Source organism: Lepidochelys kempii, chromosome 25, assembly GCF_965140265.1.
Source record: "Lepidochelys kempii isolate rLepKem1 chromosome 25, rLepKem1.hap2, whole genome shotgun sequence".
NCBI classification, from domain to species: domain Eukaryota; kingdom Metazoa; phylum Chordata; order Testudines; family Cheloniidae; genus Lepidochelys; species Lepidochelys kempii.
Genome location: NC_133280.1, coordinates 4,624,590 through 4,652,336, shown reverse-complemented (window position 1 = coordinate 4,652,336; position 27,747 = coordinate 4,624,590). Strand labels below are relative to the sequence as shown.

The following is a 27,747-nucleotide window of genomic DNA, read 5'->3' as shown; positions in this document are numbered from 1 at the left end:
ACGCCCTCGGGCACATGCTTAGAGTTAATTGGCACTCCGGGCATTGCTGGCCGCACTGGGGCCTGTTTCTGGCCTGGCTTGCTTCACAGGCCAGGCCGATGCTACAGGCCCATGTCAGTATCACTGCGTTGCGCAGGGGTGTGAAAAATCCACCCCCGAGCGACGCAGTTCCACCCCTTAGCCCCCTGCAGAAGTGCGTGGGAGGGCTTCTTCCCCTGACACAAGGACCCCTCTTCGGGAGGTGGATTAGCAAGGCCGAGGGGAGCAGCTCTCCTGACGCTGCAGCCATGTGCATGAACACAAGCCCCCAGTCTGGCTCCCAGACCACCCCTTCCTCTTGGAGCCCACTGGGGTCGCATGGGTGTAACTGAGAGGAGTATTGGGCCCAGCAGCTTCATTTCTTCTTGTCACTGACCCCAGGGCTCCCTGCCACCAGCTCCTCCCTGGCAGCAGCCATAATGTGCCACGTCCGTATGGGCTTGGCCCAAGAATCTCCATGTGCGTGAAGTCGGTAGCCTCCTCTTCTGCCATGTGCACCCCAGGGGACACTCTGCCCCAGAGTGGAGCATGCCCCTGAGTAATGAGCGCTCCCAGCTGCCCTGCAAGGTGATAAAGTCACATTCCTGCAGCCCTGTCCCGTGTCAGGTGGGCCACTCACTCAAGCAATAGGGCCATAAGACTGGGCTGGCGACTCACCTGAGGTCAAATAGCCATTCAGTGGCAGAGTCCCTTACTCTAACCACTAGACTACACTTCCCTCCCAGAGCTGGGTACAGAACCCAGGCATCTGGACTCCTAATCCTTGGTGCTAATCATTAGACTGCACAACACAGCGAGGGACAGAGCCCCCGAGCCCTGCCTGCCACCCCTTGGCTCTCAGCAGGAGCCTATGGCAGCGAAAGACCCTGGCGCATCGAACAACTCTCCATGGGTTGATCAATTCTCCTCCCTCCCCTTCCCCAGGAGTAAACGACACAAGTCTGGCTCCATGGAGGACGACATAGACACGAGTCCGGGGGGCGAATACTACACCTCGCCCAGCTCGCCCACGAGCAGCAGCCGCAATTGGACAGAAGACATGGAAGGGGGTAGGTATCCCACCTGGGGCCCTTCCCTTGCATGTTCTCCTGGCTCTGGCGCCAGGTGGGGCGGTGAACCCGGCTTCTCCTTTCTGGGTTTGTCACTGTGGCTTAGGAGCCGGTTCCTGGTTCAGAGGATCCCCCAGGCGATGAGAGACCTAGATTATCATAGAACATCAGGGTTGGAAGGGACCACAGGAGGTCATCTAGTCCAAGCCCCTGCTCAAAGCAGGACCAATCCCCAATATTTGCCCCAGAATCCTAAAAGGCCCCCTCAAGGATTGAACTCACAACCCTGGGTTTAGCAGGCCAATGCTCAAACCACTGAGCTCTCCCTTCCCCGCCGAGGCAGAGCAGGGAAAGGAGCTGTCCCCTGCATCCTGGGGCATCCCTGCTGCTGATCACTGGCTTCACAGGTGCTGTATGTGGGGGCATGGCCAGGGGGTGAGCCAGCGTGCCATCCTCCCTCTGCCAGAGACCATCAGCCGCAGTCTCACTCTGCCAGGCATGCTGGGCTCACTACCGGAGCTCCTGGCTGGGTCCTTGGCAGCGCTGTAGGAGCCCTCAGTAGGTGCACGCAGATTTCTCTAGGTGTCTCTGATGACTGTGCCGGAAATTTCCATGGGTCCACAGGGTCTCCCCCAGCACAGGGTCTCTGGAGTTGGGGCTGGGATCCCCACAGAGGGTCTGTGTCAATGAATCTTCCAGGGGAGGGCCAGCAGCTCTTCCCGTGAACTGACTTCCCCGCTCAGGAGGCCACCTGGCTCCCCGCCCGGCCCCTGCACTCGCTGTGTCCCTGCCCCTGCTGCCCTGTGCCCCTCTGTGCACTGCCAGGCTGGGGCCCTGCCCCCACCGCTCCCCCTCTCCACAGGTGCCCCATATTACTGAGGAGGGATTTCTTCCTTGTTTGATGTTTTGTCTTCCTGTCTAGACAGCCCCAATTAGCCGTTCATTAAGAGAAGGGGGTGGGGGTTGGCTGAGCTAATTAAAGCAATACAGACCCTTTTTCAGATGGCTGGTTCCTGGGGTCCCATGCAGCGCCAGTTCTCCCTGCAAGGACCGCCGGGGGGAAGGGGGGTTGTACATTATCTTGTATGTATTTCTTTTTATAATCTTGCGATTTCTGTCCCCTCCCCTTTAAATGTAGCCGGCCACCCAGGAAGCAGGCGTGGGGAGGTTCTCCGGGGATCTGCTGGGTTGGGGGGCAGCGGGCACTGGCAGCTAATGGCCCCGTGGGATTCACCCCCCAGCTTCACATGGTTAGGGACGTTTTTAAAGGGGCTCTTTAGCTTTCCTGCCTCTCAGCCTGAGAACCCCAAACTATTCCCCACCCCCAGTCCTTGGGCCTGGCCCCTGGTCCTCCCCCTACACTGTGTGCGTGTGCATCTGTGTGTTTGTGTGTATGCAAAGGTGCGCTGGGGGTGGGTGTTTCAGACTCCCAGATCCTGAGCCCCCTTCCAGAACCTGGGCCGTGCTGGGGGTCCAGGGCCAGAACAGAATCACAGCCTGATCCTTTGTCTGCCCTGCGGGGCGCGGACCCTGTCGTCCGACCGGGAGGCTGTCTGGACTGCAGGTGTCCCCTGAGCCCTGCTGGAAGTGCCATATCGCAAGCTGGACACCTGTTCTGGGCTTTGCACCATCGAGCCAGAATCTAATTGTGAGGGACCTGGCCCAGCTGGGGGGCACCTAGGACAGTGTACACAGCCCCTCCTTCTCCAGCGGGGGGGCAGAGAACTCTGAGCTCCAGCAGTTCTGGGCAGCAGAGCACACCGAGAGGCCCGGTGCAGAATCTGTCCCAGAGCAGAATCTAGTCCATTTTCCTCCCTGGATTTCCTCCTGATTTACACCAGCCTGAGAACCAAGGGCAAGGTATCGGTGCTGGAGACGCAGGACTCCTGGGTTCTAGTCCCAGCACTGACTCAGCACTTTGGGCTGGCCCGTCTGTTCTCTGTGCCTCGGTTTCCCCACCTTAGAATCATAGAATCATAGAATATCAGGGTTGGAAGGGACCCCAGAAGGTCATCTAGTCCAACCCCCTGCTCAAAGCAGGACCAATTCCCAGTTAAATCATCCCAGCCAGGGCTTTGTCAAGCCTGACCTTAAAAACCTCTAAGGAAGGAGATTCTACCACCTCCCTAGGTAACGCATTCCAGTGTTTCACCACCCTCTTAGTGAAAAAGTTTTTCCTAATATCCAATCTAAACCTCCCCCACTGCAACTTGAGACCATTACTCCTCGTTCTGTCATCTGCTACCATTGAGAACAGTCTAGAGCCATCCTCTTTGGAACCCCCTTTCAGGTAGTTGAAAGCAGCTATCAAATCCCCCCTCATTCTTCTCTTCTGCAGGCTAAACAATCCCAGCTCCCTCAGCCTCTCCTCATAACTCATGTGTTCCAGTCCCCTAATCATTTTTGTTGCCCTTCGCTGGACTCTCTCCAATTTATCCACATCCTTCTTGAAGTGTGGGGCCCAAAACTGGACACAGTACTCCAGATGAGGCCTCACCAATGTCGAATAGAGGGGAACGATCACGTCCCTCGATCTGCTCGCTATGCCCCTACTTATACATCCCAAAATGCCATTGGCCTTCTTGGCCTTGGGGAGAATGGCGCTGACCCCAAGTGGGGAGGCGTCTTGGTGGTGTTCTGAGTTAGCAGCTGCAAAGCACTTTACCCTGGGATTGGAAAATCCCAGAGCCGGCTGAGCTTTTTGGTCAAAGCTGGTTTTGGATGTAAAAGGGCCTTTTTCTTTTCCAAAATGAAAATTTTCCACACAAAACCCCCTTTTCTTTAGAAATTTGGGGGAGTTTTTTTTTAATGAAAAAAAACAAGGCAGGTTATTATGTAAACCCTGCACCCCCACCCTGCATTTTTGCTGTCTGAGTTTTTCCTGGGAAATGCCCTTTTCCAGCTGGCTCTATTGATGATGATGAATGTGAGCATTGCTTTAAAGATCCCGAGGACAGGTTATGCAATCTTCCTCTGTTCAGGCTCCTGAGTTTTGCTGGCCCCTTCGATATTTGCTAGAGGAAGTAGCCCCTAGCAGCCTCCTCCCGGCCCAGGTCCCTGGCCTGCTAGGTGTTGAAGAAACACAGAACAAAGAGAAGCTTTCTACGTCACAGACAGATCGTGTTGTGTGCGCTGTCTGGGTCTGGACTGTACTGGGAGCCGGGTTGCCCCAGGTGTGGTGGAGTAGCCCTGGGGTTGCTCTGCCTTACCTAGCTGTCTACAGACTGCCGGACAGCCAGAGTAGCCAGTCACTGTCAAGACATTGTAGGCATGGTGGCAAGGAGGAGTGCTCACCCAGAGCCAGGAACAGAACCCAGGAGTCCTGGTTCCCAAACGCCCTGCTCCAACCCTTGGCCCTCCTGGGCTGCAGCTTTCTTTTTTTTCCCCTCGACTCACTAGCTCCGCCAGCTGTTGGAGTTCAGGGAGAACCTCAGCTCTGGGTGCGAGTACATGAGTCCCTCTCTCGCTGTGCCCCCCAAGCCTGGCCGGGGAGGGGAGGGTGTAAGCCATCTGAGAAGGGATGTGCTTAGCCGGTGCCTCGCAGGGGGGTTTATTTCAATCCTGAACTGGATGTTCTGTGAAATCCTCCTAAATGAACGTCTGAGAACGGGCTAAACCCATTAAGGCCGGCTGGGCCGAATGGCTGGAGATAAATCCTCCATGGCACTATGGCAGCAGGATTAACTCCCTCTCAGAGTTCCCCACTTCAGGCCGGGAGGAGCCCCGGGTACCAGGATGGGGAAGGGCAGACGAGCCACATGCCCTCTCCAGGGGATGCCCAGTGTCGTGCGCAGCCACAGGGCTCTGCCCTGGTGGGAGAGTTCTGCCAATGCCCATGGGCTGAGGGGGCTGCAGGGGAAGCTGTGGCCTGGGGGGGAAGCAGAGGCCGGGTTGAATGCAGGGCACAGCAGAGAGGAGGGCCTGGGGTGAATTGGGGAGGGGCGGAAGGGGAAGGGCGGAGCAGTGGGAGACGGGGTCAAGGGGCATGGAGAGGGATTGCAGTGGGCAAGTGGCGGGGCTGGGTCAGAGGAAGCAGCTGCCCAGGATGGGGGCTGCCCTGTACAGCCCAGGGGAGAGCAGAGAATCAGGCACTCCAGCCGGAGACACCATCCTTCCCCAGCAGCAAGGGGAGCCATCCCCAGCCAGCCACACACCGCCTCTGGGCCTGCCAGCTGGAATCACTTGCAGGCGTGGGGGGAGCCAGTTCCTCCAACTCCTCTCCCCAAATCCCCTGGGGCGCAGCTGTCCATGTCCTGTGCCCGGAGAGGCCTGGGCACCAGGGAGCACGGGGGAAGACAGTCAGTCCTGTGGGCAGCCAGGGGTCAGAATAGAGCAGGGTGGAGCAGGTGCAGAGCACGCTGGAGGACACTAGGGAGAGCTGGTGAACACTGGGGGGCAGCTGTTCCATTTCGACAAGTGCAGCTGGCTCCTGGGTGAAAGGCAATGAGGCAAGCTGGGGGCAGAGACCACCAGCCTGGAGACCTGGGCCCTATCACCTCTAGGACCGAGTCTGCTAGCCTTCGCTCAGCGGGAGGATAAAACTGCAGTGTTTGGCCCTCTGAAAGCGAGGATGAGCCAGCGGGACTGTGGTGCCCAGCCCTGGAGAACCCAGGCGTCCGGGCCTGTTTTAAAAACCGACCCGAATTTCTGGCTAAAGCTCCTGCTGAGCCCAAGCCTTCCACATGGGTCAAAGCCCTTCACCCAGGGCTTCCCCTTGTCACCTACCTTAGCTAGGCCCCCTACACTGGCGTGGGCACTGTTCTCACAGCACACGCAGCCCGATGGGAGGCAGGATATGCTGGGCCTGTTCTCAGCGGATCCAGCCTGTGCTGGAGGCCAGCGATAGGCGCTGCTGGGAGGAGATTCCTGCCCTGCATTCCCAGACCGAAGCAACAAAGATCCTGACCCCCATTTCTGTGCTGGCAATGGGGGTTGGCCCCTGGCGATTAGAGCCAAGAGGCCAGTGGTGCAGACAAGGACAGCTCTTTGCAAGTTGGTGTGGATCAGAGGCTGGGTTGGGAGCCCCTCCCTGTGGGGGTTCGGTTCCAGCCCTTCTCCGGTATAACTGTAAGCCAGCAACTCCTGGGGGTTCGGTGCCATTGGGGAGCGACGGCAGCTGTGTCATTGCATGCCTCCTAGTGCAAGTGCAAGGTCAGACTGGGCAGTGCCACGCCCGAATCAGCTCGGGAGATAGCAGGCAAAGGGGGCTTTACACCACCTTTGAACCTCCCAAATTCTGGGCTGGGATGGGGGCGGGACTGCCCCGGTGTGTTAGAATAGCCCTGGGGCTGCTCTGCCTTACTGCAGCCATACTGGCCCTGCATGGACCCCTGTGCAGCCCCGAATAGCCAGCCCACACAGCACTCCAGCCACTCCTCCTCCTGTCCCCCATACACCTGTCCTCACAGGTCTGTGGGGGTGGGGGGCCTACACTGGCCTTGGGGAGACGATCTCATCCCTGCTCAGCAACCCTTCCCCCCCATGGTGTTTATGCCTTTTGGCTCCTTGTGCTCAGGGCTCGAATCCCCCAGCTCAGCACTCTGCAAAGCTCAACATATTTTTAGCTCTCCTAATCTTTCCTCATAAATCAACAGCCAACTATCCCGGCTGGGGCCCATAACGGGGCAGGGCTGGGGCGGGGGTCTCCTGCCTCCAGGAATGCCAGTGACTCAGCACCACAAGCTGAGCAGAGCAGATCTAGATCCAGAGGGTTTCCTTTACTTTGGGTGACGCCCAGTGGCAGAGGGAAAAAGAGCGTCTCCGTCCCGTTTGCTTCGACAGGGCTGATAAAGCGGGGCTTGGCTGGTTCCCATTCTCCTCGACACAGGCACCTCTGCCCTGACAGATCCCCCAGTGGGGAAAGCAAAGGCCCGGCAGGGTGGTCGGCCACGCTGGGGGCATAGTGCCCACGTCACACAGAGAATGAGGGAGGTGCTTACATGGCTCAGGATTTAATGGGTGCCAAATGGTCTGTCGCCGCAGGGCTGCCTTCTCAACTCAGTCACCAGCGTAGAACACCACAGCCATCAGATCCACCTCAATTTATCCAGCCTGGGCCTGTCTGGCCCGGTCCCCACCTGCCCTGGGCCTGTACAGCCCTGCTCCAGCGTGTCCTGGGCCTGTACAGCCCTGCCCCCGCCTGCCCTGGGCCCAACCCCCTCCGTACGGCCCTGACCCCGCCTGCCTTGGGCCTGTATGGCCTGCCCCCCATGTCCAGCTCCTAGGCGGAGGGGCCACAGAGACTCTGTGCACTGCCCCTACCCGCAGGTGCCACCCCACAGCTCCCATTGGCTGCTGTTTCTGGCCAATAGGAGCTGCGGAGCTGGTGCTCAGGGCAGGGGCAGCATGCAGAGCCCCCGTGGCAACCCTTAGACCTAGGAGACGGACATGCCGGCCACTTCCGGGAGTCATGCAGAGCCAGGACAGGGAGGGAGCCTGCCTTAGCCCCACTGCATCGCCAACCAGACTTTTAGCTGCCCGGTCAGTAGTGCTGACCGGAGCCGCCAGGGTCCCTTTTCAACTGGGCGTTCCAGTCGAAACCCGGACACTTGGCAACCCTACCCCCACTGCCCCGAGGCTGTACAGCCCAGCTCCAGCGTGTCCTGGGCCTGTACGGCCCTGCCCTGGGCCTGTCTGGCCCTGCCCTCACCTGCCCTGGGCCTGTACGGCCCTGCTCCCGCCTGCCCTGGGCCTGTACGGCCCGGCCCCCACCTGCCCTGGGCCTGTACGGCCCGGCCCCCACCTGCCCTGGGCCTGTACGGCCCTCCCCTCACCACCCTGGGCCTGGATCCCCCTGCCTTGGGTATTTCCCTGCCGCTGCCTGGCCTGGGCCTCTATTTGCTCTATTCCTGGCTGCGTAACTACGGCCCCAGCCTTCCTGTGGGCAGAGCGCTGGTGCTGTGGGACAGTGTGCCGTGCAGAGCCGGCGGTTCCCCCGGTAGCCTGGGCCCTGCGTGGCTGGCAGGGACGGGACGGGACGGGGGGAGGAACATGCCAACCCCAAGGGCTCTGCTCAGCAGGGTGCAGGAGACGTGGCTCGGGCGGCAGGTGATGGGTTTCGGTCCTGGAGAGGCCAGGACGAGGTTCGGGTGGGTGGCCTTGCGCAGAGCTCGCCTGCTACGTGCCTCTCCCCCCAGCTTCCCAGGTCAGGGCCCGCTGGGCCATTCGCCCTGAGGGCGGGAGAAGCGGGTCGGAAACACGGAACTGGAGCCATGTGCAGTGGGGCGAGGCTGCCCAATGGGGAGGAGGGAGACACCTGCACACCTGGGGATGCATCCTCCTGCCAGCACATGTATGCCAACGTGCACACACGCACACACACACACACGTGCAAACACGCCTACCCTTGTGTCGACTCACACCCACTCACACACGTGCCTACCCATGTGTAAACACACACACATCCATGCACGCGCGCCGCTGCACACCAGCATGTCCACTCACGCGCATGTGAATACCCACGCACACACACATACCGACCCTGCTGCACACCCCTGTGTACAAATGCACAACTGTGCACTCGCACACACATTCGCACACAGCACCATTTGCACACGCACACACACGCTTGGCAGTCAGCTTGTCGCTTCGACCCCCTGCGAGCCAAGCAGTTGAGCCAGGGAACGTGACCCACTTCATAAGCTCCTGCCCATCCCTCTGTCGCTACCTAATTAACGAGAGCAAATTAGTGGCTGTGACAGGGCCTCAGGAGCGTCTCTGGGTGCTGCGCCCCCTGCTGGCTCTGCACAGCAATAAGCCAGCCGTGCCCCTGGAGTTCTTTCCGCTGCGTCTTGGCCAGTGACGCCCAGCCCAACCCAGCCCCCTTTCCTGGTTAACGCCGGGCACGCCAGAGCCCTTCCTTGCTCCCACAGCGCCCCATAGGCGCCGAGCTGCACTGCATGCAAACCCTCGCCTAGGGACACCAAGGGTAGCCCCTGCCCCAGGGTCTGGGAATAGGGGACGGGATGGATAACTGGATGATTCCCTGTTCTGTTCCTTCCCTCTCGGGCACCTGGCACCGGCCACTGTCGGAAGACAGGATACTGGGCTGGATGGACCTTTGGTCTGACCAAGTGTGGCCGTTCTGATGTTTGCTCCCCCGGGTTCTAGGCTCAGTCACTGGAGGGAGCCCCCCTCTCACTCTCCCCAGTCACAGTGGTGATTTCACTGGGCTGTCAGTGCCTTGGGCCAGGGCCAGAGTGAATCCATTCATTGGCCATCTCCTCTGGCCTCCGGCCTCTGAGCCTAGCGCTCCAGGGGATGGTATGCCTGGTGAGAGGGGGAACCCTTCCTGACTCTGGGGATCAGATTCTGCCCTGACGCCTGACACTGAATGGTGATGGGCTCCGCTGTGGATTTCATTTATGGGCCTTTTAAATGCTGCCCCTGGGCACCATCGTGGGCCTGAGCAGTGGGGGGCTGACCCTTAACGGCGCCGTTTCTGCTTTTCCCACCGCTCACTAGGCATCTCCCCCGTGAAAAAGACGGAGATCGACAAATCGCCCTTCAACAGCCCATCGCCCCAGGACTCCTCTCCAAGGCTGAGCTTCACCCAGCATCACCGTCCGGTCATTGCCGTGCACAGCGGTGAGTCTGGGTCTCCGGGGGCAGCAGGGCAGGGCGGTTCCTTTGTCATTCACTGCCCGGGAAGGGAGGCTGGGCGGGGGGCTCAGGCGGGGGCTGCACTAATGCATGCGTGGATGGTATCATTTCTGCTGCGCCCTCAGCCTGCCAGGCCCCCTGCAGGCAAAGGGCCGGCTCTGAAGAATTTGCAAGGGAGAGCCGCCGGCTACAGTCTGCAGGGTCTGCGTGACCGGGGTTGGGGGCAGAAAGAACCCAGCTTGGTTTTTAGCCCAGCATCCCTTGGGCTTGTGGGCTGGGCCCTGTGTGATTGGGGGTGGGGAGGGACAGGGGGTTTAAACAGGGTGGTTTCTCAGAGCGGGACTGGTTTGCGAATGGCAATGGTTAGTTAGCACCGTTCGTCTGCCAAATGCTTCACCAGCGTCAGCGGATTCCTCCACGCACCTTCCCCCCGGCCCCAGAGGCAGGTAAGGATCGGGGTCCCCGTCCGCAGATGGGGAAAACTGAGGCACAGTGCGAGGTTCAGTGACTTGCCCAAGGCCATAGAGGGGCCTCGGGGTCAGAGGCAGGATGAGGGCTCGGGAATCCCTGGCTCCCGGGTCCCACTGCCCCACCGCGACGCCCCGAACACGGTGCGATACAAAGTCGTAGGTATAAGGCAGCTGGGCTGTGTGGGGCTGCCACACACCCCACCATTAAGGGGGCACCGGAACCAGAGCGGAGTGCCTGCGGGGCAGGAGGGGGTGCTAGGGCGCTGCCTGGCCCGGGGCTCCGAATGAAGGCCACCCCGGTCCTCTCTTTGTCTCTCCCCGGCTCTAGGTATCGCTCGAAGCCCACACCCTTCATCTACTCTGCATTTCCCCACCACCTCGATCCTCCCCCAGGCGGCCTCCACCTACTTCCCCCACACGGCCATACGGTACCCGCCTCATCTCAATCCGCAGGACCCTCTGAAAGATCTCGTCTCACTGGCCTGCGACCCGTCCAATCAGCAGCCTGGACCGGTAAGGAGCTGCCTAGGCAGCCCCCCACCGCTCCCCCACCCTGGGGCCTGTGTGGGGGAGAGTCCCACAGGGCCTTTGCAACCTGGCTCCTGCCAGACTGGCCCGGCACGTCCCGCAGCATCAGAGACCTGTGAGCTGGGGACGGCTTGCCCCAGCTCTCCATGCTGTCGCCAGCCTGAGGCACCCGAGCTCGGAGACTGCACCGAGCGGCACCGTAGGAGCTAGATGAGATAGACGGGGTTTCTCTGGGTTCCGTCAGGGTGAAATTCCCCCCCCCCCCGCACACATACACCTGTGCACTGCTCACAGACAGCCTGTGGGCTTGGCTGGGGCGCAGGCCTGTGGCGGGCCCCTCCACAGCAGAGAAACGCTGACACTTTGCCCCGAAAGAACATCCCGGGTGCAGCCTGGGTGCAGCCCATTTGCAGGTAGGAGCAGTGCTTTTCCACTCCCCTGGGTCGTTTTCCTGTCCCTGAGGCGTTCACTGGGAGCAGGGGGTTTCATTCTCTGGCCCAGGACAAACCCCTGAGAACATGGTTTGATTATTATTTTTAAATACCAATTAGTATCTTTTCCTCTTTCATTTGACTGCAAAGCGGGCCAGGGAAGGGGTGTTGCTGGACTGGGGCCAGCCCCTGGTGCATGGGAAAGCCCCCTGCCACCACACCCTGCCAGGACTGAGAACTAGGAAGTGAAACTGACAATAAACAGAAAGTGAAACTGAGCCAATGCAGCCAGGCTGGGGCAGAAAGGAAATTAGCTCAGTCTGTAATGCTGGCAGGTGCTAGGACACAGCACCAGGGGAAGGATGGAGGGGGGGACCGACCATTTGTCTCTTTAGAGCGTCCTTTGAAGTATAACAAACGATTTTCAAAAGCTAAGGCCCAAGTCCATTGCGAGAGTAGAGGGGTTTCCTGCCCCACAGACCCATGAACTGTCTGTCCCGCAGCACGTGTGCAGATGACAACCCCCCCACACACACACTTTACCTGTGCTGCCAGGTATCTTTCGACCCCCCCCCAACTCATTCCGTGCCAGGCACCCATGGTGCATGGGGATGTGCTGTTTCCCTTGCCCCAGGCCCTGTTAGTGCTGCCTGGTCCCCGGGGGCGCGGGGGGACTGTCTTCTCTCTGTGTCGCCTTCTGCTATGGAACCTCTTCCTTAGCTTCTGCTCTGGCCCCCTCCGGCCCCCCTGCAGCACCCTGGACAGTTCCAGCAGCGCAGGAGCAGGTCAGGACTCATCCACCTGCTGCTGAGACAGCCTGGACCCCCCCAGCCAGGACTAGAACCCCGTCCTGCCACTCCCACGCCAAAGGAGCGCTTGCCAAGCTGGCAGTGGTAGTAGGTCCTGTATCCTCTCTCCCACATACATGCCCCTGCCTCTCTCCAGACTCGCTCCCAGCACTGACTCCTGGCTGCCCCTTCCTCCCTGCCAGCAGCTGGCCCTTCACCCAGGAGAGCCATTCTGCTGGGCACAGTTCAGGCTCTGCTCCTCATCCCAGCACATCACTCCGTTGGGTTTTCCTGGCGGATCCCCCCTCCCCAGTCCCTGGCTGGCTGCAGGTTAATTTCACCCACCCTCCCCCAGGGAAAGGGGGCTACAGGCAGACTCTGTCCTCTGCAGCCCTCCAGCTGACTAGCCTGCTTTGGGAGCTGGGATTTCACAGCCCCTGCACAGGCAGCCTCCGGTCCAGGAGGCCAGCGGCCAGAGTGAGGGGCACAGGCAGAATCCTGCCCTCGCCCCAGAGTCCTGCATGGCAGCTTCTCCCGCTGGTGGCTGGGCACTGGTGCAGCAGCTGCGGGGACGTGACCCCCATGCTCAGGTCCGGCTGGAGAGGCAGAGCCCCCACCGGGCAGGTCTAGGAGACCACACAGGAGCCTCTGAAAGCCGCAGAGCAGGTGGCGGGGAAGGAGGCAGCTCCATAGCCTTTGAAGCCTTCAGCTGGGCCCCCGCATCCTGGCCCAGGCCCCCCAGCCCCAGGGTTTTGATGTAGAAGCGACTGCTTCCCAGCTGGCTCTAGGCCATCTCAGCTGGGCGTCCTTCCCCACAGGGGGCTGGTTCAAAGGGCTACCTGCCATGGGGCTGACACGGAGGGGTGCCGCCTGGCGAGCCTTGGCCTCAGAATTCACTCGCTTCCGCTTCCCGCTCCGGATTCAAAGGGCAATTTGGTCAATGTTAGGGAGTCTAAACTGGGACCCCCAGGTTCTGCCCATGCCCCTCAATCCCAACCCCCAGCCCCCTGAAACCCCTTTCCTGTGTTGCTGGCAGAGCTGCACCAATGCCCCTCTGTGCTGGCCACCTGTCCCTGCTGTTCATGTCACAAGCCCAGCTGGCCGATTGCGCAGTGGCTGATCTGGGACCCCCAAACTCAGGTAGCTGCCCCCAAAGCCGGGGCGGGTGCATCTCATGGGACTCGCTCGCTGTCAGAGGATCCCCGGCTCCACTGAGAGCAGGCACAGTGGGAGGCAGACACAGGCCTGTGCAGGGCTGGTACCAGAACCTGGGGTTCCCCGGGCTGCCTCCAAGCAGGGCCCTAGCTTTGCATCTGCTCTTTCTCATCAGCTGCCCCAGCTGGTGCCTGAAGCCCCTCCCTCGCCCCTGTCCCCGAGGCCTCTGTCTGGACCAGACCCCTAGGGTGTCCACTGCTAAGGGCAGGGGGGGTTGCATCTCCCCATCTCCGCCCTGCTGCTGCCGCGGCCCCCCGCCATCGTCCCAATGGCACCTCCGGCGACGCGCCTGGGAGGGCCGGCTGCGTGGGCCGGGCGCGGGCCTGTGCGGCTCTTGCTTCCTAATGGCTTGTTGTTTGTTTTTGTCTGTGTTGTGTCCCCAGTTAAATGGCAGTGGTCAAGTGAAAGTGCCCAGTCACTACATTTCCACCCAGATGCTGGCGCCACCACCTCCCCCTGGCATCCCCCGGTTGGCTCTCTCTCCTGACACCAAATCCACCACGACAACTTCCGAGGGCGGGACAACCTCACCGACATCACCCAGTAAGCAGCCCGCGGCATTGCCCGGCATCGCGAGGGGCCAGCCTGGCCCCGGTGCCATCCACTGAGTCCCGCCCCCGCCATGCCTCTTCTTGCCTCCCGCCCTCCAGCTCTGCATCCATCCCATCACGCCCGGCAGTCACGCTGGGGCTGGGGAGCAATGGGTGTTGTCTGCGGCCTCATGCCCGGAGCAAGGGGCTCAGGGGACTGGGCGTGGAGTTGTTTGGGAGCCAGGGACCCCCTACCCTTTAGAGAGCAAACTCAGTCAGTGTCTGACAGCCTGCATGGAATGAGTTTGCTGGGTCTCAGTTGGCTTCTTAGTGGGCAGGTCTTCAAGTCGCATCCCCTGCTTGGCCCCTCAGGGCATTCTCAGGGCACTGAATGGGCCACGGACACTGAGCTTCCCTCTCTTGTACCCAAGGCCTGCTTCACAGCCCGAGGGAGGGTCCGGTGCTCCAGCAGGGAGCTGGCCTTGTGCTTCCCAGGACATGGGTCTCTGCCGCTGGCCACTTTCACGTGCCTGGGGAGGCAGGTCTGAGCTGGCGCTGCTGGGAACATTCACCGTGTGCTGCTTCTCCGCTCTGCCTGGCAAACCCGCCTCCTTCCCTGGCCTCTCCACGGTGCATGTGGCCAGGTCTGTTTCACACCAAACGTTCTAGGAATTTCCAACCCAGGATGGGCGGGGCGGCCGGACTCCTGGGTTCTGTTCCTAGCTCAGCCCCACGCTTCCTGGCAATCCTTGGGCAAGTCACTTCATCGCTCTGTGCCTCAGTTTCCCCATCTGGCAAATAGCTGTGGGGGTGGAGCTAATGCCTTTCCCATGGGCTGGCTGGGGGTTCCATTGGCTAATGGTCATGGTGCATTGAGCTCCTCAGATGGAAGGCATTAGGGAAGGACAACGTAGGACTGATGGTTGGAGGATTAAATCCATTCATCCACTGGAATGCATGGTGCCCTGAACTGCAGGGGCATTCTTCCAATCACTGCGTATGCAAAACTAAACAGCAATGGTGGAAAGCTGCAAATGCACTGGAAACTTCAAAGAAAGAGAGTCCATGATGAGTCTAAGGAGCCAGAGGCCATGCCCTCGTTAGCGATGGCAGTCAGTGGCTAATTCACCCATCAGCTTCCAGCCCATGAGGATTTGTAAGGCACTTCGTGCACTGAACATGTCTATGGGTCCAACCAGAGCCCCATAAAATTGCGGCCCAGCCCCCTACAGCCTGTGAGCATCAGAGCTGGAGCATTCTTGGGGCAGGCTGTTTGGAGCAGCAGCTGGTCCCTGTCACCTGGCATTCACCCAGCATGGGCAGCTCGGAGGGGCAGTGTTTTGCCCTGGAGTTCAGGGCAGGCTGGGGTCTCAGACAGGATCCCTGCCCCCCAACCTGATGTCACATCCAGTCCATCCCCTCCTGCCCCGCTCCGTCCTGCCTGTTTTAAATATCCCAAGCCATGCGCCTTGCCGCTCTTCACCTCATTCCCCAGCTGGAGCTGTCTACTCCTTCCAAATGGTGGAGCTGGGCCATCCCATGGGCTTGGCACAGTGGGGCGTCGGGGCACAGAATCAGCATGTCAGAGTGTGCCCCATGGCAGAGGCCTAGCTCCAAGGGCACCAACTTGGTCCTGCAAGATGGTCTCAGCTCACGTTGCCATCACGTGTCATTGCCTAGCACCGCCCAGTGCATTGGCTCAATCCTGGCTCCTCAGCCGGGCCCCCGCAGAGCATGATCTGCCACACACACACCCCCAGGCCACGTGCCCCCTGGAAGCCCAGCTGCCAGCCACATCCCGGTGAGACGGAAGCGGCACCCAGTGCTGCACGGAGCCTGATTGCCCTGCGCATCCCCCGGGCCCCTAGCTTGAAAGGCTGGTTGTGAGTAAACAGTTCCCCCGCCAGCAAACCATAATCTCCGACTGGAAACCCAGAGCTCGCTGATGGGTGCGAACGAGGAAAGACTCGTCAGTTATGGATGGGGCAACTTGGCAGAGGCAGGAGGGAGCCGCCTTCCAGCTAGAGTGGAGGAGGCATGTTTGGAACGAGCTGGCGCCGGGAGGGGCTGCCTTGAATATTTTGTCGGCATTGATGAATGATGAATTTTTCATCCACTCCCTCCAGTCTGGGAAATAACCGTCCAGAGCCGCGGGACATGGAGCCCCCACAAGCCAAGGGGAAAGGTCCCAGCATCCCTGGGGGCTGGGGAGCAATGGGAGAGCTGGTGGCTCTGCCAATCCATCCGCAGCCTGCGCAGTGTGTCCGTGGTGCCCGCTGGGATGGCGAGATGGCAGGGCTCAGCCGTGGGGGACACATACCCACGCCCCCCGTTGAGCCCCCGACCTCTGGATCGGTAGCACTACGGGCTCCTAAAGCTCTCTACACAGCTCAGCCACTGGAGGGGGCCAGTGAGCCACCCCCGACAGCATGGGGCACAGACCCAACAGGTCTGTGTGGAGGCTTCGGGACACACCCCGGGGAGTCTCCCCAGGTGCCTAGGGTAGCTGCTCTCAACGCATCTGACGCCTGCTCCCCTTCGCCCCACCCATGGCCAGTCCCAGTAGCACCGGGAGGCACCTCCTAGCCCAGCTTGTATTAACCCTCCCACTGGGGCTGGGCCACCCCTGCCTTGGCCGAGTTGGCAGCTGGGCCATGTCAGAGCAGTTCCATGCACAGCTCCAAGCAGAGACTCAGCCTTCCCCGAGGCTCTGAGAACTACAGCTCCCAGCATACTGTGCTGCAACAAGCTCCGCCCCCTCATCTGAGGGCTGTGATTAAAATGCAGGGGGGTTAGTGGAGGACACGTTACCTAGTGGGTAGAGCAGGGGCTTGGGAGCCAGGCCTTCTGAGGACCAGTCCTAGCTCTGCCACTGATTTGCTATGTGGCCTTGGGCAAGCTGCTTCACCTCTGGGTTTCCCCACCATTGGCGAAGGGCTGCAGATCACACTGTACCTTGGAGCACGGGGTTTTGGGAAGCTCTCAGATCCTAGCATGGGAAGCGCTGAGTGCTATGTGTGTGATCCTGCTCTCTGGGGGTTGGGACTAGAACCATGTGTCTTAGTCCCTGTACTGCTGGTATCACCCTGCTGCTGCCCAGGCTGTGTGTAAACAGGATTCTAGATTCGGGGGGTCTCAACCCGGCACCTTTCGCCATCACTAACCATTCAGAGCAAGTGTATTTGAGAAGCAACCACGGGACATGGATGCAGTCCATTCCCCAGGCCCTGCCTCCCAGCCCGCCATCAGTATCAACACAGAGGAAGCGAAACCCTTTGGGGAAGCTAGACAGAGCAACCTCATTGTATAAGTAGGGGCATAGCGAGCAGATCGAGGGACGTGATCGTCCCCCTCTATTCGACATTGGTGAGGCCTCATCTGGAGTACTGTGTCCAGTTTTGGGCCCCACACTACAAGAAGGATGTGGATAAATTGGAGAGAGTCCAGTGAAGGGCAACAAAAATGATTAGGGGTCTGGAACACATGACTTATGAGGAGAGGCTGAGGGAACTGGGATTGTTTAGTCTGCAGAAGAGAAGAATGAGGGGGAATTTGATAGCTGCTTTCAACTACCTGAAAGGTGGTTCCAGAGAGGATGGTTCTAGACTATTCTCAGTGGTGGAAGAGAACAGGACAAGGAGTAATGGTCTCAAGTTGCAGTGGGGGAGGTTTAGATTGGATATTAGGAAAAAAATTTTCACTAGGAGGGTGGTGAAACACTGGAATGCGTTGCCTAGGGAGGTGGTAGAATCTCCTTCCTTAGAAGTTTTTAAGGTCAGGCTTGACAAAGCCCTGGCTGGGATGATTTAGTTGGGGATTGGTCCTCCTTTGAGCAGGGGGTTGGACTAGATGACCTCCTGAGGTCCCTTCCAACCCTGATATTCTATGATTCTATGGGGCTCCCAGGCCAAGCCTAGCCGATGGAGCCCAGGCCTGTGCCAGGGAAGCCTGGTTCTAATCCCAGCTGTGTCCTGGGGTGGCCTTGGCCGTGTCCCTTCGCCTCCCTTCCCAGGGGCGCGCGGCCGCTGGTGCTGGGCCACGGTGACTGATCAGCGCATCAGAGGCGCTTGCCGTTTGGCAGGCTAATGAGCTCTCGTTTCTGTCCCCAGCCTACTCTGCACCCGGCACGCCCCCTGCGAATCGCTCCTTCGTGGGATTAGGACCAAGGGATCCGGGGAGTATGTACCAGGCACAGGTAAGAGCTGCGCGCACCGGGGGCCTCCGTGTGCCACAGCCCCGCAGGGAGGGAGCGCTGGCCTCCCACAACAGGGCCTCTTTGCCATGGCAGGGAAGCACTGGCAGGCCATGCTGGGCAGGGACCCTGCCTTCCAGCCACAACCAGGACTTGGCTGGGAAACAGCCAGCCCCGTGGCCAGGCCAGATGGCAGCATCCTGGTGGCTCAGCCTCACTGGCAACTGTCTTGCTTTCTCCGGTGATCTGGTTCCCTGTGGTCCCAGGTGGGATTAGGCCGGCCTGTGGGCCTGTGAGCAGCAAGGCCCTGGGGGAGGAGCACGGCCAGGCAGCCTGTCTAGAGAGCGGGCGGCGTCCTGCCGAGCCGGCGTCACGCAGCCTCCCCTGCCGTCCGTCGCAGCCCTAGGGCTCACCAGTGCCAGGCCTAGCTCCCCAGGGCAAAGCGAGAGCAGAATGCCCCCCAGGCAGAGCGGAGGGGGTGACGGCCCAGCATGGCCAGGGCTCAGGGCCGGATTCAGTCACTCAGGACAGGCCCGGCAGAAGGGGCCGGCTAATGTGGCTTTAAGCCTCGGCTCTTTCCGCACGCGAGGCCATGTGGGCAGCAGAGAAGAGCGGCCGCGCGGTGCCCCCTGGCCAGGCCCCCTCTGCCGGACGCCCGCAGCGGCATGGGTGCCGTGCCCTTCCTCCAGTTCTGTGCCAGCCGGGGAGGAAGCTCAGGGGGCCATTGGTACCTACTTTAAGGGCCCTCAAAGCCAGAGGCAGTCCAAAGGGGCCTGTGTGTGCCTGGGAATTGGGCTCTCCCTGGGCGGTGGGCGGCCTGTGTTCCAGCCTAAGCCCAGCCGAGGTTTGTCACAGGCCACGACGCCTGTGTCAGACCCAGGTACAGCAGCGCACTGGCTCGCCTCGCCGGCTTCGTCTCAGTGCATTCTGGGAGAATCCGGGCCGCTGGCCCATCGTGCCTCAGCAGGGGGCGAAGTGCCCAGGGACACGGGTGCAGAGTGGCACCAGCGTGGCAATGCATCCCGGGATTGCTGGTGCACAGGGAACAGGGAGCAGGGCAGAGCCGCCAAACCGGTTACACGGAGACGCCCAGGAGCCAGCCTGGGCCGCTGGCCGAGCGACCCGTGCTGGGCTGCCGTGGGGACGAGCCCTGCATCAGCCTCGTGTGTGTGCGGGCCCAGCCCGTGACTACAGGCACCATTGGAGATGTGTGAGGGGGGCCCGAGCCCTCGTGTGCCAGGTGCTTGCCCTGCCTAGTTCCACATGGTCAATTGCTAAAGCAGGGACCGGAGCCTGGGGGAGAGAAGCAGGGTCCCGCTCCTGCCAGTCACTGTGAATGCCGGGCAACAAGACACTGCCTTAGAGACAAATCCCACCCAACTGCTTGCAGGGCGGAGGAAGGCCGGGCGCGGAGTGGGCTGACGGATTAGCACTGTTTTCGAGGCTGGCTCACTGCGGGGGGGGGCAATCACAGACTTTGACCACTAAGTCTCTGGTTCAAGCCCAGCCAGGGGATGGTCTGGAGTGGCTGCTGTGCAGTGGGTCTGGGGAGCCCGGTTGCTCCCCTCACACCGCCGCTGAGGGGTCTCTGAAGGGGGCTCCAAGGTTGCGTGGGTCAATCTGGGCCCCTGCTGCTGCCCGAGCTGGGGAGAAAGGGCCCAATGCGAAGCCAATAGAAAGACTCTCATTGGGTTTGAACGGGGCATCGGAGGGAGGGAGGGAGGTTGGTCGCCCGGCCTGGCCCAGTTCTGAGTTCACTCCGGAGCCCATGCTGGACTCTGCTGTCCGTGTCTTGGCTCTGCCCCGGCCTCCCTCGCTTTCCCAGCCGCCTTGGGCACTGCAGCTGCCTGGAGCCCAGCTCCCACCTTGGCACCCGACCAGCACGCCAGAGCCTCGTAAAAAACAGGCCACTAAAAAAACAACTTGGCAGCTGGCGCTGAGTGGCTGTTGAGCCTGCCCCCCCCCACCCCACCCTGGCCAGATTGGCACAGCCGCCGCTTGGCGTCTGATTGGCTGGCTCCGTCGCGTGATGGCCGTCAGCCACTGGGATTCCTCCGGCGACGTTGGCACCTGGCAGAGATGCTAGGCGGAGCGCGGCTGGTGGTGCAGCGAGGAGCCGTTACCCTCCCCCCAGAGCCCCCACGTGAGCTCGGTCCGGAAGGGGCAGCTCTTTGCTCTTAAAGAAACAGGGGCTTAAAATTCCACACACACACACACACACCGCCCCCCGCCCCTTCAGAAATGAAATGCCTCGCCCCCAGCCCTGACTCTGGGCCCAACCCTGCTGCTGGGAGTGGCTGGACCCTGGCCATGCTGCGGGCTCACACACAGCCCCCAAGGCCTGTCACAGCTGGAGCTGGGAGCTGGAGTGTGGATTTTTCAGCTGCTTTTAATTAGCATCGCTCATTATTTAATCCATAATTCATTAGCTGGTGTTTGCAGGGCACAGCGTTCCCAGCTGCAGCACTGTGTCACTAGGTGGCACCCTTCCCTCTAAGGCCCGGCTCCTCGGCCGTGCAGCCCAGGGACCACGTGGCTTTAGGTTGGCCCTGCAGTTTGTTGTGCAGAGTAGGGCGGCCCCTGGCGGCCCCTGTCCCAGAGCCCCTTGTGCTAGGCGCTGTACGCCCACAGAACAGAGGCCATCCCTGCCCTGGTGCTTACAGTGCTGACAGGGAGAGGCCAAGGTGACAGGGAGACTAGGAGACACGCCACAGCCGGCACTGGGAGATTATTACAGATGGAGAGAGGGAGTTCCTAAGGGTCTGAGATCAGGGTCCTGGCCAGAGCCCTACCCCGGGACCTGCTCCTGGGATTTCCACAGGGCACAGGATTCCTTGTCGTGTCCCGTTCTGAGCGGCTGCTGTTAAACGTCGTGTTCCACCCCAGAGGGGGCCGTGTTTCAGCAACCGGTGGAATGAGCCCAGCGTATCCCTTCCCTCCGTGGTGGGTGTTGGTGGGTCTGTGTCTGAGGAGCCAGGGGTGAGCCCCGCCAGAGGAAAGGCCCTGCATCGGGGCTGGTTAGGTGATCGCATGCTAAGCAGGACAATTCTAATGACGAACACATTAGCTGGGTGCCTCTCGGGAAGCCCAGCTGTGACCCAGCAGAACAGTCACCTCTGGCACGAGTCAGACAGCCTCAGCTCTCCCAGTGGTGCTGGCTTGGCAGTCCCTGCCGCTCTGTGTTCAGCCACAGCCTGGGCACCCCGGGGACAGCCCAGAGCACCACGAGGGGCCAGAGGGCACGGCCAGGCCTCACTCGGTCCCTGTGGAATGCCAGCCAGGCTGCCAATTAGTGCCGATTGTTCTGGAGCCATTTGTGTGGCGGACAGTTGGCAGCGAGGTGGCGGCGAGCCCTGTGCTGCCGGGAATTCGCCCCCCTCCGCTTTTCCCTTCTCCATTTGTCCACGTGTTGGCAGAATGAATGCAAGGACTGTAAACACTGGGCTGTTTGTCTGGTGTCTCCAGGGGAGGTTGGAGGCTGGGAGGAACTCAGGTGAACACTGAGCTCATTCATTGTGGTTTGAACCCCCCAGGGAACAAAGGTATGTGCAGAGAGACCAGGTGCGCTGCTGCTGGCTGCCTGCGCCCTGCGCTCTGCACAGCATCGGCTAATGTAAACTGCAGCTCGGGTTGCTCTGCCAAGGGGCCAGGGCACTTCCAGAGAACACCGAGCAGCTGCTGACCCAGCAAAGCGGGGGCTAAACTAGGGCTGTCAATTAATCACCGTGAACTCAAATGATTAACTCGATTAAAAAAATTAATCGCAATGAATCGCACTGTTAAACAATAATAGAATACCAATTGAAACTGATTATAAATATTTGTGGGTGTTTTTCTACATTTTCAATATGCTGATTTCAATTACAGCCCAGAATACAAAGTGTACAGTGCTCACTTTATATTATTATTTTTGATGACAGATATTTGCACTGTGATAAAGATAAAGAAAAGAAATAGAATTTTTCAATTCATCCCATACAGGTTACTGGAGTGCAATCTCTTTATCCTGAAAGTGGAACTTACAAATGTAGATTTGTTTTTGTTGCATAACTCAAAAAAAAACCCATGTAAAACTTCAGAGCCTACAAGTCCACTCAGTCCTACATCTTGTTCAGCCAATCGCTCAGACGAACATATTTGTTTACATTTACAGGGTCCTACCTCTAATTCCCCACCCTGTAATGCACTTTCACAACAAAGAGATTGCACTACAGTACTTGTGTGAGGTGAATTGAAAAATACCATTTTTAAAATCTTTTTTACAGGGCAAATATTTGCAAACAAAAATCATAATAGAAAGTGAGCGCTGGGCACTTGGTATTCTGTGTAGTAAGTGAAATCGATATATTTGAAAATGTAGAAAACATCCAACAATATTTAAATAAATTGGTATCTATTCGTGTTTAACAGTGCGATTAAACCTGCGATGAATCGTGATTAATTTTTTTAATTGTTTGACAGCTGCGGGCTAAACCCAAAGCCCCGAATACCACGTGGTTTTTAGCAAAAGTCGCACCCCATCCCCATGGTCGCTCTCCGCTGATCACGCTGTTACTGCAATGTGTGCGAGTGCGACCTCTGCTGGCTGGCTTCGGAAGTGCTCCACTGTGTGTCATAGCCTCTGTAGGGCTAGTGGGGGAGTTGGCTCAAGGGGCAGGGCCTGTGCTCTCAGCGCCGGCAGAGCCGAGTTCTGTTTCCCGCGTCGCCGTGCCGTGTAGCAGAGGGACAGCTGGGAGACACCAGTACCTACAAGCGCGGTTGCAGGACATGATGCCTGGGATCCGCTGCCCGGCTGGCTCCACAGTGTTGCGCTGGGCTCGCGAGTGGTGGGAGGCCAGGAACAATCCAGGGTGCCGCAGGCAGCAGGGTCGCCATTCACGGGGCAGGGAGGTGGGATTCTTCCGGCTGAACCACCCCTTCAGCAATGGTGGGGTGCTGTGCTCTTCCCTCAGGGTCATGCCCGATGCCTCGGGGTGACACTAGGGGGTTCTGTGCTGAGGGCAGCCGGGTGGGCGACTTTTCCCTCTGTGTTTAGTGCTGCGACACTAGGGGTGCAGAGAGCAGGTGGGTGACTGGGTAGGAGGTGCTGTCCCCTCAGAGACCCAGTGCAGTGCCAGGGGGGTACTGTGGGGCACTCTGCCTTCCAAGTCAGTGCTGCCCTCGTGCCCAGCTGTGGAGCTGCAGGATGCTGTGCTGGGGGGAGCTGTGCTCGTGATCCTTGGGGTGTCTCTCTCCCCACTGAGCCCCGCCTGCCCCACCACTCCAGAGCGCAGCAGTGATGGATGATTGACGTTCCCAGCGTCACCCAAACACCTGCATTGTCCTTGGCTCCAGCCACAGCTCCCCGGCTTTCCCCTTCGTCCCGCCCGCTCCCTACCTGGGCCCAGCCAGATGCAGTTAAACCTCAGAGGGAAAGCAGATCTACAGAGCAGGCGCATATCCGGAGCGCCAGCCACCAGCAGCAGCCTCTCTCTGCCCTGGCCACTGTCTCCGCTCCGTCTCGGGGAATGCCTTGTCTCCTTCCTTTTCATGCCCACTCCCCCAGCCCCTCTCTCTGCCTCAGTTTCTCAGACATTTCCCCGAGGTTGGGGGCGGCTGCAGAAACCCAGTGAGTCAGTTCAGTTCCCAGCGATCAGGTGTCACCGGACGGCCCCCAATGGCAGTGACAGGGGGTCCAGGCCTGGACTGGCCATTGGGATTGCACTCAGCACCGGGGCCCCCTGCCCTGCAAAGACACAGTGCAGGGGGGCCTTGTGCTGCCACCTGCTGGGGAAATGCAGAACTGCGGTCAGATCTCAGTGCCTACACGCTCCCACCAAGACAGCACATGAGTGACCTCGGGGACGTGGCCTCCTGGCTGCTGCATGCAGGTTGTGCCCTGGTTTTCCTAATTCTAGCCTGGACATTGTCTGTTTGTGAAGCCTGGCGTAGCCTGTTTATTCCCCCCCAGGGATTCCTGGGGCACCCCAGGACACTGAAACCCCAGCGCCGGGGGAAGAAGGGAATTTTAGATCCTGTCTATACAAGGAAAGTTACACTGATGTAAATGGATCCCGTTACACCGGCACAAACCCTTAATCTAGACACATTAGGTGAACTAGATAAGTTCATGGAAGACAGGTCCATCAATGGCTATTAGCCAGGATGGGCAGGAATGGTGTCCCTAGCCTCTGTTTGTCAGGAACTGGGAACGGGCGACAGGGGATGGATCACTTGATGATTCCCTGTTCTGTTCATTCCCTCTGGGGTGCCTGGCATTGGCCATTGTTGGAAGACAGGATACTGGGCTAGATGGACCTTTGGTCTGACCCATTTTGGCCGTTCTTATGTTATTATTTTAAACAGTTTAACACTGGCCTAACTCAGTTCAGTTTGTGCTGGCAAATTACAGGCTTAAGCTAAACCAGTGTAAGTAAGAGTTAAACCAGTATGAGTGTGTCTACACATAGGGCTTCATACTGCTTCCCACTCCACAGGAAAACCAGGGACAATAAGATCGCCCAGCTCCCCTGCTCTTGTCCCATCTCCCACCTCCCCACCCCAAGGCCTGGCTCCTCACCCCACTGCATTCCCACCAAGCTGTGTCTACGCTGCCAGGGGGGCACTGAGAGCACGGGACAGACAGGCCCTTGGCTCCAGGACCCAGAAGGAGCAATTGCAGGGCAAGTCCCATTTGTCCCTTGCAGCCCCAGGGTGGAGCATGCTCAGTGGCTCTGTGGGGATAGCACCTGCAGCCCCCTCAGCACAGAGGAGCTGCGAGGGGCTGGAATATGCTCAGTGCGGGTGGAATCTTCGGTGCATTTAGCTGCCAAACTATGACAACTTTGATAAGTCCCTGGAAAATCATGGAGCAAGTCCTCAAGGAATCAATTCTGAAGCACTTAGAGGAGAGGAAAGTGATCAGGAACAGTCAGCATGGATTCACCAAGGGCAAGTCATGCCTGACTAATCTAATTGCCTTCTATGATGAGATAACTGGCTCTGTGGATGAGGGGAAAGCAGTGGGCATGTTATTCCTTGTCTTTAGCAAAGCTTTTCACACGGTCTCCCACAGTATTCTTGCCAGCAAGTTAAAGAAAAATGGGCGGGATGAATGGACTATAAGGTGAATAGAAAGCTGGCTAGTTTGTTGGGCTCAACGGGTAGTGATCAATGGCTCCATGTCTAGTTGTCAGCCGATATCAAGCAGAGTGCCCCAAGGGTCGGTCCTGGGGCCGGTTTTGTTCAATATCTTCATTAATGATCTGGAGGAAGGTGTGGATTGCACCATCAGCAAGTCCGCGGATGACACTAAACTGGGAGGAGAGGTAGATATGCTGGAGGGTAGGGATAGAGTCCAGAGTGACCTAGACAAATTGGAGGATTCGGCCAAAAGAAATTTGATGAGGTCCAACAAGGACAAGTGCAGAGTCCTGCACTTAGGACGGAAGAATCCCATGCACTGCTACAGACTAGGAACCGAGTGGCTAGGCAGCAGTTCTGCAGAAAAGGACCTAGGGGTGACAGTGGACGAGAAGCTGGATATGAGTCAGCAGTGTGCCCTTGTTGCCAAGAAGGCCAATGGCATTTTGGGATGTATAAGTAGGGGCATTGCCAGCAGATTGAGGGACGTGATTGTTCCCCTATATTCGACATTGGTGAGGCCTCATCTGGAATACTGTGTCCAGTTTTGGGCCCCACACTACAAGAAAGATGTGGAAAAATTGGAGCGAGTCCAGCGGAGGACAACAAAAATGATTAGGGGCTGGATCACATGACTTATGAGGAGAGGCTGAGGGAACTGGGATTGTTTAGTCTACCGAAGAGAAGAATGAGGGGGGATTTGATAGCTGCTTTCAACTACCTGAAAGGGGGTTCCAAAGAGGATGGATCTAGACTATTCTCAGTGGTAGCAGATGACAGAACGAGGAGTAATGGTCTCAAGTTGCAGTGGGGGAGGTTTAGGTTGGATATTAGGAAAAACTTTTCACTAGGAGGGTGGTGAAGCACTGAAATGGGTTACCTAGGGAGGTGGTGGAATCTCCTTCCTTAGAAGTTTTTAAGGTAAGGCTTGACAAAGCCCTGGCTGGGATGATTTAGTCGGGGATCGGTCCTGCTTTGAGCAGGAGGTGGGACTAGATACCTCCTGAGGTCCCTACCAACCCTGATGTTCTATGATTCTATGTTTCTCTACTGAGCATGTGCAAGCTGAGATTTCTGAATTTGGGCAGATTTTCATGGGGATGGAAGAAGGCAGCTCCCTGCAGGCAGACACACACACACCGCCAAATTTCTAGTCCCTGCTACACAGCACCGGGGCACCAGAGCTGCTCAGCTAAACAGCTGGAAGAATCGTTTACACGGGCACAACAATGGGTTTTCCCCAGCCTCACTCAGAGGAACGGGTGGACCGTTTTGGTTGGAATTTTGCTAAAAAATCCAGCCCTGAGCAGAGACCTGATGTGGGCAATTTCATACCGGATGTTTAAAGTTTGTCAGAAAACAGAGTCTGATAATGGGAAGCATCGGGCAATCAGTGGCGCTGCCTGGCTGCCCTGCCAGGAGTGGATTCTTTGCAAATCCTTCTTCACCCCAGAGACATCACCCCACTTTCTGAACAAGGCCCTTTGCAGTATTCCAGGAGGCTGATCTCCTGCCCACAGATCCCTGCGCTCAGCTGGGCCTGTCCTCCCCGGCCCAGCAGCAGGCCCTGTCTGCTGGGGTCCGTCCCCCTGCGGAGGCGCTCACTGCATGTTCTAGCAAGGCTGCCAGGATCCCCCACCCCATCCAACAGGACGTGGTTTCCTCGGTAATTTTCCATTCCCTGGCCCTGTGCAGCCAGCAGACAAGGTGCTGGCACAACATGGAGCATTCATAGAAATGAGTCAGACCAGGCTCGGAGCTGGGCTGCTAGAGCCCCAGGGAGCCAGCTGCAAATAATTCATGGCGCTCTCCAGCAGGATGGAGGCTCGGAGAGGTCCCTCTTCCCCAGCAGGCAGCCAGGACTTCAAAGAGGGGCTCGGCCCAGCCTCCTCTGGCCCCTGAAGCAGCAGGGATGGTGCAGCAGGACCCCAGGAGTGGTGAGACGGTGCCGCAGGCTGAACAAAGGGCGCTGTGCGTGGCCCGACTTGTCTGGTGCGCTGGTACCCCCGGCAAGAGGCTGGGGCCATTTTCCTGGGGTCACCTGGAAGGAGAGAAACTAGGAACGAGAGAGCAGTTTGGTTCCCAGGTCTGATCCGAGGGACTCTGCTGGGTTCTCATCCAGGCTTGCCCTGCCCTCTGGCAAATGGTTTCCCATCTTGGCTGCTCGGTTTCTCCAAACGACTCAAGCGAGAGGGCTTCCCTCGGGCTGCCCCAGGGAAACATCTGGGACTGGGGCCAGGGCCTCAGACCACATCCCAGCCAGCCTGGGCAGCATAGTTAGGGGTGCACCCCCAAGCCACCACGCCTGTGTGCTAGGCACTGTTCACATGGGGCGAGACCCCCGCCCCCTTCAGTCTAACGGGACAAGGCGAAGGGACTTGCCTGAGCAGTGGCAGTCAGGAATTGCACCCAGGTTCCCTGAGTCCCAGGCCAGCGCTCTACCCACTAGACCGCACTGCCTAGCTCGGCCTGTGGGGCCTGCCTCTTGCTCGTGCTGCCTGTCTCCGACTGGAAGGGGCAAAGCTAGGGACCTTCTGTAACGTCTGAGCAGAGCACGGGGGAGCCAGGGCCCCTGTGACACTGTTGGGCCGAGCTGAGCCAGGCACAGGGGGCAATGAGGAAACTGAGCCCTGTCGCCACGGGCAGCACAAAGGGGCACAGCAGGGGCAGCCCCAACCTCCTGCATCAGGGGGCTCCTCCCGCCATGTGCCCCGTTTGGTCTCCTGGCAGTGAGGAGACCGCATCCCAGCTCCCTTCCCCCCGACTAGGCCCAGCGATAGGG

At 59.1% G+C, this 27,747-nt stretch overlaps 1 protein-coding gene across 7 annotated transcripts in view; it reads left to right on the top strand.

Annotated features, from left to right (window-relative positions):
- NFIC (nuclear factor I C) overlaps positions 1-27,747 on the top strand; it is a 157,979-nt gene that overhangs the window by 106,240 nt on the left and 23,992 nt on the right. For 6 of the 7 annotated variants that reach the window (XM_073324331.1, XM_073324329.1, XM_073324326.1 and 3 more), the window contains 5 exons: positions 964-1,088; positions 9,552-9,674; positions 10,488-10,672; positions 13,505-13,664; positions 17,761-17,846. In XM_073324331.1, coding sequence (XP_073180432.1) covers positions 964-1,088; positions 9,552-9,674; positions 10,488-10,672; positions 13,505-13,664; positions 17,761-17,846 — 679 coding nt within the window. The remainder of the gene's footprint in view (positions 1-963; positions 1,089-9,551; positions 9,675-10,487; positions 10,673-13,504; positions 13,665-17,760; positions 17,847-27,747) is intronic. The other variant, XM_073324334.1, reaches the window with a different exon arrangement.